At 41.3% G+C, this 11,831-nt stretch overlaps 1 protein-coding gene across 2 annotated transcripts in view; it reads right to left on the reverse strand.

Moving 5' to 3' along the window:
- LOC134866221 (neuropilin-1a-like) overlaps positions 1–11,196 on the reverse strand; it is a 72,388-nt gene extending 61,192 nt beyond the window's left edge. The window contains exons 1-3 of one of the 2 annotated variants that reach the window (XM_063886256.1): positions 10,936–11,196; positions 10,579–10,841; positions 9,634–9,808 (exon numbers count right to left, since the gene is read on the reverse strand). In XM_063886256.1, coding sequence (XP_063742326.1) covers positions 9,634–9,808; positions 10,579–10,669 — 266 coding nt within the window. In that variant the 5' untranslated portion in view covers positions 10,670–10,841; positions 10,936–11,196. Of the gene's footprint in view, positions 1–9,633; positions 9,809–10,578 lie in introns of both variants that reach the window. The other variant, XM_063886255.1, reaches the window with a different exon arrangement.
- Positions 11,197–11,831: the final 635 nt, after the last annotated feature.

Consider the following 11,831-nt stretch of genomic DNA (forward strand, 5'->3'; position numbering starts at 1 on the left):
TGTGTGTGTGTGTGTGTGTGTGTGTGTGTGTGTGTGTGTGTGTGTGTGTGTGTGTTCCATATGTGTGAGTCTGAGTTTATAATTGTTTAGAAAAGCAAATCCAAACAATGTAGAGTTGCGTAAAAGAAACAATAGCAGGATTCAAAGTTCACCCTTCCTTCCATTACACAAATATTTGCTGCCGAGAGACAAGAGTCAGCTGGAGAAAGGCAGCCGATGTTCAAACTCTATTCTTACTCTGACCTATTCAAAGGTGGGAACTACAGATTCTAGTCATTAATAGATACATTATACAACCTTATTCAAATAAAATGAAAGGAAAAATGCAAGGCTGCAGGTTATTTTGGACTCAGCTATGTCGACAACACTTTTTCTTTGGCTCCCTCACCTAAAAACTGACCTGCATGAGCCCATGAAGGAATTTGAAGTCAGCTTAATCAAAATGCTAAGAAGTATTTTTCAGAGTAGGCACACAACGCTAAATGTATTCCTTTAAGCGACATAGCTTGGTTGTTGACTGCTAGCTTAACTTTGCTAGCAGCCTAACATGATAAAGGTAATCACAATAAACCATCTGATGAACCAATAGTACACTACCAAAGCTATCAGACAAGACTAAGGGACTATCTCGTGAACGTAGTAGTGCATTTACGTTATTTTTCTCACCAACATGACCTCCTATGAATGCTATTTGCTCTATCCACTCCATGTGCAATAGGACTGTTTGCTAACACATGCTAATGCTAGTATGAAATGTGGCAATGATGCAATAATTATTTTCTAGCTCCATATCCATTAGCTTTCTCAGGAACATGACTTTGCATGAGTGCTAATTTTGCTCTCTCTGCTCCATGTGTAATATAGCCATGTCAATGTTTCAAGGACGTTACATTTCAGCTTTTTGTGGAGTTCTTGTACAGTTATCCAATGCTACCGAGTAACGTCAGGTACCTAATGTTGTTTCTTACGCCATTAGGAATTGTTGCAATGTTGCAAACAGTCCTTGTTGACAGCGGATTTCAGATATAAACATTTGAAAGTGAAAAGCTCCCCATCAGGAGACCAGGAGAGGCAGACAGCCAGCAGAAGAAAAACTGGATTGAAAAGGAGACACATATGGAGTGCACATGGAGTTCAGAGAGAGAGGGAGAAAGTGATGGTGCACGAGGTGACAGGATGAAATAATGTGTGACAGAACAGCCTGAGGGTGGAGGGGGAAGACAGACAGCGAGAGGTCTGTCACAGAGGTCAGGATGAGACTGACCATGCCAACCCGCCTGAAGCACACCATGTTTCCACCCTCCTCCTCTCTTTCTGTTTTTCCTCCTCCACTTTTGTTTTGTTCTCTCATTTCTTTAATATTTCAAACTCTGTGTGGATCAAACTGAAAGACCAGGAGGGATTTAATGATTAAACTAATGTCCTCTGTTTGAGTACTTTAATCTCCGCAGGGAGGACTCCCACACTGAGACCCGAATGCAACGTTTGGAAAATCAAAGATGGCATGAGAAAAGGGAGAGGCATGTTAATCTTTAGATCTTTAAATCTGCTGTTGTTTTAAAACACTGTGGGTATTTTAATCTCTTCTGCAACAACCGGGTAAGAACACACTAAACAGAGCTGAAAGAGGAAGAAATTGTGATGGATTTGTGAATAGTTTCTGTACATGAGTAATAACAAATGTGTCATTGGAATATCAAGAGTAAACATGGGAAAGATCTTACATAAGGCGACAAAAACAAAACATAAATCCATTCGTCATCGACCTTATTCTCATGACTGTTTCAAAGTAACAAATAGAAGAAACACAGCGCAGCAAAAAAATAAACAAACAACCAAATTATTTTTGTTGCTAACGCCTTAAGTTTCCTTGGGAATGGGCCACGGGTTAACCGAAATGTGACAGAGGCACATTTAGACTTCCTGTTTTGTGTGGTCGCAGTGGAACTGAAAAGTACAACCATCTGGAAGGGACGCTATTATTTTCTTTGAAACGGGTAAAGTCAGAGCCTCGGTCGAAAGCCACATAAAGGCTGAGATTCATCAGAATATTTGTGCCGCGACACAAACACAAGACTAAACAACTGACGGCAGACTTGCTTGTTTGGCACTTTTGCAATGAGATATCGTTAAGAAAGTCCTGGGAACTAAAGTCTATCCGATAATACGTCCATCCATTCGACAGTCAAACGCTTTGGGCGATAAAGAGGAAATCAAAAACCTCACATTTTATTTTATTTTAACCAAATGCCTCGATATTGGGAATATATTGTCGGGTTAACAATTGGTGCTTTCATAAAATGTGCACAATATGCTATTTGATAAATAATCGTCAGTAATAATGAGTGGGGGCTTAAAGGCAAATAAGGATCAGCTAGTTCAGTCTGTACTAATAGCAATACTTCACTGGGATGCAACCATTAAAAAGAAAACACAAGTTCCCTCATACTGTTTTATAAGATACATAGACTGATACCACAATATGGATATATTTCCCAGCCATACATCTCTCCTGCGATTCTTCAAGCCATCATTCCCCTATCAGTCCCTTTGAGTCATCCCTCAGTTTGTCCTACTTTCTACCTGTCATCCAGAAATCGATTTATTCATCCAATCATAAATCCATCAATCCGTTCCTCCCAGCCCTCTGTTGATTCATCTATCTGTCCTACCACAACTCCATCTATCATCTATCAAATCCATCCATCCTGGGGTTCATACATTTATCATCCATCTATATGTCATCCAGATATTCATGTTTACCCCAAACAGTAATCATTCATTCATCAATTGACCCATGAATCCATCCAAGCTCCAATTCAACATCCATCCATCATCCAGAAATTCATTCATCCACTTTCCAGCAATTCAATAAATCAATGAATAACTATATTCACCCCAAAATCCCCTTGGCCCAACAATCAGTGTCATCCCTTATCAAGTAATCATCCATTCATCTGTTCATCGTTCCATCATTTGATCCATGAATCCATCCCAACTTACTCCAGCCATCTGTCGATTCATTTGTGATTCAATATCTGATACTATCATCCATCTATCCATCCATCCATCCATCTTGGGTTCATCAATTCATCAACTGACAGCCGATCTATCATCCAAAAATATATAGATCCTTCATCCATTCATCTGTTCGTCATTCCTTAAGTAGATCTGTTGAATCTGATTCATTCATCTGTCCTGACATTATTCTGTCCATCATCAAAAGACAAATCATACCATTCATCTATTGACTGGTCTTTAAAATCATCCATTCATGTATTCCTCCTCCCACAGCATCCATTCCTTCCATCCAATTAGCAATTAATCCCACCATCCCTCCAACCTCAAATCCTGTACATTTCAAAGACTTCACTTGATTTGTTCATTAAAAGTCATCCTGATCAATTAAGATTAACTTTGGGAGTGATTAAAATAAACAGAATCCATGCCTGACTTTATAGACCCTGCAGCTCCCGCACATTTACACACATGCCACGCAAATGTCTTCCCAGTGTGTGTGTGTGTGTGTGTGTGTGTTTCCAGTCATGTGACGGCTCCAGGCTGTGGGATGTCGGTCCTGTGACTCTGTGTCTTCTTAAGGGAAGCTGTGATTGACTAATCAGGACATACCATCAGGAACAAGCAACACACTGGAGGAATTCATAGCATCTCCATCTATTTCCTCAAGGGTCTGAATGGACTAATATAAAACGCTCTGTATGGTTTAGGCATTGCGGTTACTCTTTACTTTGTTGTGTTTTATGTCTTGTCTATATCTGATTCTATACCATAATTGTTCAGTTGGGTTGATATCTGGTGTCTGTGACTGCCATATCATGTGACCTATCTAAACATTCGGTGAGCAGACATAGAGAGTATGAACCATTAAAGCCAAGATCTGTTCAGTTTCCAAATAAAGTCCTCTTCTGTTAGTCTATTCGTGTCCCTGTTGGCTTAAAACTGCAAAACAATGTGTGTTTTGCATGCACCCTGAAGCTCTACACACCACATGAAGCATACTACAAGCGACACAAAGTTAGGTTGCAGCGTGTGTGTGTGTGTGTGTGTGTGTGTGTGTGTGTGTGTGTGTGTGTGGTTTGCAGTTATTTGGAGATTTTATATACTAAAGATGTTCAGTTGGGTTGAGATCAGGTGTCTGTAAAGGCCATAACACATGATTCACATCATTTTCAAACTCATCAAAACATTCAATGACTCCTCATGGTCAGTACGAACCCGTAAAGCCAAGATTCATGGCAAAGCGAGTACGTTCAGGGGATTTTCCAAAATAAAGTCCCCTTCAGTGAGTCAGTGTTAGTCTCTTCGTGTCCCTGTGGGCTTAAGACTGCACAAGAATGTGTGTTTCGCATGCACACTGTAGCTATGTGTACACCGCATGAAGCATACTACAAGTGACAGAAAGTTAGGTTCCTGCGTGTGTGTGTGTGTGTGTGTGTGTGTGGTTTGTGAATGTCGTGTACGTGTGAGGGCTCTGCCAGCACAGCCTCATGTGGGAGGAAACAGTTCAGCAAACCTCTAAAAAAGATGTCCCAAATTATCCCAGCCACCGACGCATGTTCCTTACCCGTGCCTCTGCTCTATTTTACCGCTCTCCGCAGGGACTCAGTTTGTCGGCCACGCTAATTTCAGACGTGGACGTGAGACAAGACTTGTTCTGGTGCCGCTCCAGATTGGCTACGGGAGGGAAAGAGCCGATGGATCCTAGCGCGTCTGAACAAAAGTGTTACTGCTTCTCGTGTAAACCAACGTCTGTTCACTGAGCGCAGATTGTGTCACTTGAGAGTTTGTGGAAGTAAAAGGTTGTCGTTGGAAATTTTCGCCCAGACTGTCTGTTTCACAGAAGCTTGTGACGACCCTGGGAACCACCAATTAATCCATTCAACCTCAAAGTTCAACTTGAAAGATACTACAGTGTATTTTGGGGGAATTTGGAGTGGTTTATGGTCCAGCACATTTGTGTTTCTTCTGTAAAACATGGAGCAACACTCAGTATTTCATTTAAGTCTTTAGAGGTATACAGTTTTATCTCATTTGCATTATTTTTCTTTTGCTGAAGTGTATTGTATGTTCCACTGTTGGAGGAGCCTTGGACTTTAAATGTTCATTCATAAGATTTTTCAGCGTAGCTATTGTGCATACAACGATTAACCCTTCAAATATAGAATCCAGCTTTTAAAGAGGTCATATTATGCTGATTTCCAAGTTCATATGTGTATTTTGTGCCTGTACTGTCACATGTTTACATGCTTTAATGGTCAAAAGAGAGAGAAACTTCCACTGAAGCAAACTTACAGATTTTAGGCTTTGCAGACCATTTACATGCACACAAATCCATATCACACACTAGGAAACGGAAAAAAAAGAGAAGCACTCCCCAAGAGTTCCGTCCTTCATGAATCACACTCGTAGAAAACATTTCCCGGCTGACAAATATGTATTTAAAAAAAAAAAGGCTACAATTAGGGATCATAATTACAGACCCTGGGTCATGAGGGTGTACGGGGGGGGGATATTTTGTCACACTGATGTCGGAAATGAAGCCCACGTTTGCTTGTGCTACGGCTCCTTTTGTTTGGCAAGGGGAACTGCAGACATGTTTCACAGCACCGGAACACATTTGTTCCATTTTGGTCCAGTAATTTAATTATGGGACTGGGAGAAATGGGCAAGCAGAGACAGGCAATCTGATGGGGGAAGGAAGGAGGAGGAGGAAGAGGAGGAGGAGGAGGAGGAGGGGGGGATGGTCATTCCAACAATACAATTCAATCATGAGAGTACGTTTGAATTAAAAAATGTGGGATATAGTAGAGTGATATTTAAATTGTCCTGCAATCTAAAGGCCACTGGCTTGATTTCCCCAAAGACACTAAAGCTAAGGTAGTATTTTAAAGCTAAATAAACAGCGTTGTACGTTAGAAACATGTTTTAGTAAGTGCTGAAACATTAAATGTATTTCTAACAATCAGTATTAAACAGATTCTAGACAACCATAAGTCGATAATGTCATTTATCTATAGATCTGCTGTTTAAAGCTTCTCAAATACAGAGTTCAGCTTTCTTTTTTTGGTGCTATTTTCCGACCTTTTTTAGATTAAACATAGAGAAATAAAATGATGGCAACTCATACATGTTTCAACAACTTTCCAAATTAATATAAAGACAATTTTCTTCTCATTGATCACATTTTTGATTTAGTTTGTGAACTTAACCAAAACGTACTGACCTCCAACCATATATAAAAGCCCTGCCACGGACAATGATTCTTAATATTGGTTAAAATACGCATTTCTTCATTGATTATTTGGTTAATTATTTGGCTTGTAGAAAGAAATATCCCAACATGTTAATCATGGAATGAACAGCCCAAAAACCTAGAAAACGCTGGACTTAAAAACTATTCATTGATTGTAAAAAACTGTTGATTGACTATCAAACCGTTTTAGCTTGACTATCCTACATATTCCTAAAGTAGAAAAGTCCCAGTTCTGTCACTCCTCTCTGCAGGGACATCCGAGGTCAGAGGTCAGATTTGGAACTGATAGAGTTTAAGGATCTGCTCATGGACACTTCAGCAGAGCAGATGTTGTCTCATGTCTCCAGAGATTGAACCTCAATAAATGCTAAACTTTATTCTAGGTCTCGAATCACACCCTCACTGGCTAATCGTATCTCAGAGCTGACTGGTGGCATCAGACAGTGAAATCAAGCTCTAAAATATCATCTCAGGATTTTTTTTAAGTGGAGCTGCGGTCTCGCCAAAGGCTTAAGACCCCCCCCCCCCTCCCACCCCACACCCACCCTCAATGGGCATATTTCGAACATTTGACTCGCTCCCAAAAACAACAGTGCTCCTGCCAAGTCAGAGAGCTATGAGCTACACCCCATGCTCGTCCAAAATAAACTCACACAACAAATAATGAAAGCTATCGAGCAAAACGGAGGCCCCTAGGAACACAGCAAAATCACATGTTGAGGTGGCTGCAGGGGGGCCTGGCTGTCGGACAGTCACCGGTTTGAATCCTGTGGCAGTAAAGGGCTGTCAATCTCAAAGAGGCCCTATTATGCTTTTCCGGGTTTTTCCCTTCCTGTTGTAGTTTTTCATGTAAATGGTCTGCAGAGGCTAAAATCCCCTTTTCTCTCCCACAGCCCCCCCCCCCCAGAAACGCCCCCATTGGACTCCTTTGTTTACTTCTCGAGCATAGTGGCCTCACTATGTAACACTCGGGCTTCTATTGGCTAGCGCTCCAAAACATTGTACGTTACAGGCTAAGGGGCGGGACATCTCTAAGCGGTTAACCAATCAGGGCAGACTGGGCTCTGGTTTCAGACAGAGGGTGAAAAGAGGTGCTGCAGCACAGGCAGTATGAGAAACGTAAAGAGCTTTCTGAACATTAAAGCATGGAGACATGTCCCAGTAGACCCTTAAAAAGGAAAACTCAAGATATCTAGGATCAAAAATGTGTCCTGAGATTTTACATACTAACTAATTACACTTTTCTTTTGTACAGGTAATTACTCATTCTAACTGATTACCTCCTAGTTAACCTCCTACTACTTTGTCTGATGCACGATGCCTATCTGTTCCTACAGGGTATAAGAAGATATCACTAAAATGTTAAGCACACATTAAACCGTGATTAAACACAACTGCCTTAACACGGCGCATTAACCTATGGAAAAGTAATTTAAGCGGACAATAATACTCTGCTGGTCGAGTGCTGAGGGCCCAACCACAGACTGAAGTTTTATTACCCGGATTTATTAGATTTCATTAAGTACTTAAACAGCATTATTACATACTGATATTGCTCCCTGGGTTACACAAAACAAGGTCTGTGCAGCGTGAGATGTTCCTGAGGAAAAGCCTTCCTGCTTACAGCACGGAGAAAGGTGTGTGATGCACAAAAAAAGGACACACAATATTCACTATCTGTCCTCGTGGTTTACGAGTCCCTCGGTGGGGAAACATGATCCGATAGTATTGGTGGACCCCATCTGTGGGACGGCGCTGTGCAGCCGGCCGTGATTTACACAGGAGCCGTTTATGGAGCTTTTAAAAAAGACAGAGGAGCCGACATAAAAACAGGCTTGTTTATGGAAGAGAGCAACACATGGGCTGTTGTGTGGATGCACACAATCGAGAGAGTGTCTCCTGGGTCAAAGAGAGGCGGTACAAGGCTGTGTGTGTTTGTGTGTGTGTGTGTGTGTGTGTGTGTGTGTGTGTGTGTGTGTGTGTGTGTGTGTGTGTGTGTGTGTGTGTGTGTGTGTGTGTGCATGGGTGCTTGTTTACAGGTTTACTAGAGTTATGCTCAGGAAACAGCATGCGCAGGAATGATTTGTGATGTCTGTGTGGAGAATAAATGTCACGTAAGAAAGTTTTAAACGACTCCCTGCCTTGCCAGTGCAGAGACATATAGAAGAGTGATAGAGGTGGGAAATAAATAATATTCACATTCATTGTCATCCGATAACACTTTTCTCATCCAGTAAATTATTACTTTGGAAGGAAAAAGACACAAATAAAAGTTTCCAGAGTCTAAACTCATATCAAATCTCTTTTGTTGGACCAAAAGACTCAAAACTAATGCAGTTTTTATTTAAAAAGTGCATTAGTTTTGAGTCTTTATATCCTATGTTGATAGTAGGTTATTCTGTCATAGTGTATTCTAACTCATGCTGTATTTGTTGTATTGTCCTCTCTATGTATTTATTAATACTTCTTATGTTTGTTTTTATTTTTAATTAATGTGCAATGCCTTTTTTTACATGCTTCTGTAACAAACCAATGTCCCTATTTGGGATCAATAAAGTATATCTTATGTTATAGGAAGTAAACTATCATAGAAGACAAAGAAAAGCAGTTAATCTTCATATTTCACGAGCTGGAAAACTGTGAATTTAGTCATATTTAGCTATTATTGTTGTGCTAATTGATTATAGAACATGCTGCTGCACATATACAAGTCGCTGAACAAGCACAAGGTGTGAAAACATAACTGCTCCAGACAAAAACATCAGCTTTCCAACATCCTCACACTCACAAAAACCTGATAGCAGCACTTCCAACAATTTGCTAAACTAAATTAGTTCCTCAAGGTTATGTTCCTGCAAACAAAGAGCCGCACAAACTCTACTCCTCCTCAAATACAAACAGGTAGACTCGGCGTGTCTCTAGATGAAAAGTAAACATCATTTCTCTATTCCTGCAATGAGCAAACTGAACTCCATCAATACAGAAGGACCTTTGATTGGCTGGGATTTACTCTCCTCTCAAATCCCTGCCAAAAACCCCAAGCTGAGACAAAAAGCCATGCCTCCTTATTAAGTAAGGATTACAAAACCCATCAAACCCCATTCCCTCTGTCAAGAACCATATCTCAAAACCCTGTTCCCTGGGAGCAGATGTTTTAATCCTTGGCCAATAGGTGGCAGAGTTTCACGCTGTATCCAGGCAGGATTGAGGAGTAAAAAAGGAGGGTGGGAGAAGAGGGAGAGAGAGAGAGAGAGAGAGGGAGAGGGAGAGAGGGGGAGAGAGAGAGAGAGAGAGAGAGAGAGAGAGAGAGAGAGAGAGAGAGAGAGAGAGAGAGAGAGGAGTGAGGAGTGAACTCTTACTTGCAGTCTCTGTCCTCCAGATCAAAATGCGGGTTGAAGTTGATGAGGATCTTCTGGCCGGGCTCCGGGGCTGTGATCACCCACACACACTGCTGGGAGGGCGGGTAAGCACTTGGATATCCGGGGGAGGTCAGGTAGTCCGCGTTGTCGATCTCTATATTCGCCCCGCATTTGTCTGTTAAAAAAGAGGGAAGAAAGTTGAGCTAGGTGAAGGAAATTGACTTTTTTTACGCACTGATTTGCACTTAGAACATAGGGTGTAACAGATTAAAGAGCAGCAGCAGGTTTGGGGATCTCCATAAATCCACAAACGTGTTGACAGGAAAACACTGAGCACCTCCACACATCCTGATTTCAATGAAACCTCAAGAAGGTGTTAAAACTCCTCATTATACTAATTTAGTAAAGGTGCCATCCTTGCCATAAGGTGTGCCCATACAGGTGAACACTGCGTTATTCTTCTCCTGCAAACAGGCAGCATGGTAACATTTAATTTTCTCAATGAATGATTTATGAAATTGCTCGCAGCCTGCATCAAGCTTCAGTGGCAACGCGCGCAACAGCTCCAAAATACATCTCTGGATGGCTGAAGCGCGAACAGACCTTAAAAAAACATGTTTTATTTCCACTGTAATGAGGAAACCTTAACAAAGGTGTGTCTGTGATGGTACATTGTCAGTTTACATTCATTGTAATGTACTTTTACGGATCTTTCTGTATCGCTAATATTCCCACAATTGGTGTGTTTTCTATAATATCCTTCATTATGGTTTCTCTATTAGGGTAATTATGGCATAAACAGTATTTATATGACTAAGTTGATCCCCTGCAGACGTGCTCTCACAGGGAAAAGCCCAGGCATTAACAGGTGAGAGGCAACAATGGTGCAAAATGAATCAGCCTGTTGTCAAGACACATGTATTCACACAACCAGTCAACACCTACCACTCTGAGTCAACGAAGCAACCAGGATGACTTGGGTGAAAAGGAACAATAGCAATCCACTACGCATCCTTAGATTGTACAAAACAGACATTATGTCAAAGAAAAATAAAGGTGGGAGAAACGTCCAGGGAGGGTTTACGTCCAAAAGCGACAGAAATACGCGCAGATTGTCTCAAAGTAAGAGGTCTGGTTGTTGTAGGCTCCCCAGCATCCTGCGAGCTTCAGGAGCAGATCCCTGTGTCTGTCAGGGAACAACTTGCCATCTAAATAAAGAATATAATCCAAAAAGCAGAGAAGAATTAAGAATCACGAAAAGGGGAACATCCAGAGGTGACAGCCTGCGATTATTTGCCAAACCTTGGGAAAACAGGATCGATACTTCCAAGTGGAAAATGAAATGAGGAAAAATCAGTAGTTAACCGGTTTTCAGTGAAACGCAAGGAACATCGGAGGAGAAACTCTCCAGATTTTACTCCGTATTTCTCTCTCCGCCTCTTTCTCTCTCTGTGTTCACAGCACAAATGTCAGGAATACGAGGCGAGCCGTGAAAGTATAACAGCGGAATTTCCACTCCCCAAATTCCTGCTGCGAGACGCAACCAGCAACGACCGACCGCTACGAGAGGCGCGAGCAAACTGACACCGGTGCGCCCTCTGTGCGCTAGCGACGAGTGAGAGGGAGAAATCTGCGCACGCAAACTCCCGCCGGCTGTGAGGCTGGTGCGAGGAGTGGGCAGTGTCCACATCTGAGCTCTACTGAAACCTTTATCTACACAGGCTATGGTCAGAGCGAGCAGCGGAGGACTCAGAACGGAGGGATTTGTCTCTGTTTTGGGGTGATCTACATGTGGTAGTTCGTCCCACAGGGTGAACATTAACACGGAATCACAATCAGGTTTATAGGGAATTGGCTTTGGTGTATAATGGTGCATGCATTGACACAGTAAGAGGAGTTAATTTGCAGAAAAGTAGCTAATATATAACTATTATTTAACTCAATTTAATCAAAAATACAAATGTATAAGTATAAAGACCTGTATAAATATGAATATACAACAAAAATAAGTTAATTAAGAATATGACGAATCGAACATAGAATATAGTCAGATCTATAAATCCGTTTTGATGATGTAAATGCAGAGAATTGGTCAAAAATAATGTGCATTCTGCATTATTTTTAACATGGTATTGCATTTTCGTTGTCTGTTTTAAACAACATTTACCATAATGAACTTGTTTAAAATAAAAACTTAC

The sequence above is a fragment of the Eleginops maclovinus genome, chromosome 6 (assembly GCF_036324505.1).
Source record: "Eleginops maclovinus isolate JMC-PN-2008 ecotype Puerto Natales chromosome 6, JC_Emac_rtc_rv5, whole genome shotgun sequence".
Lineage (NCBI taxonomy): Eukaryota > Metazoa > Chordata > Actinopteri > Perciformes > Eleginopidae > Eleginops > Eleginops maclovinus.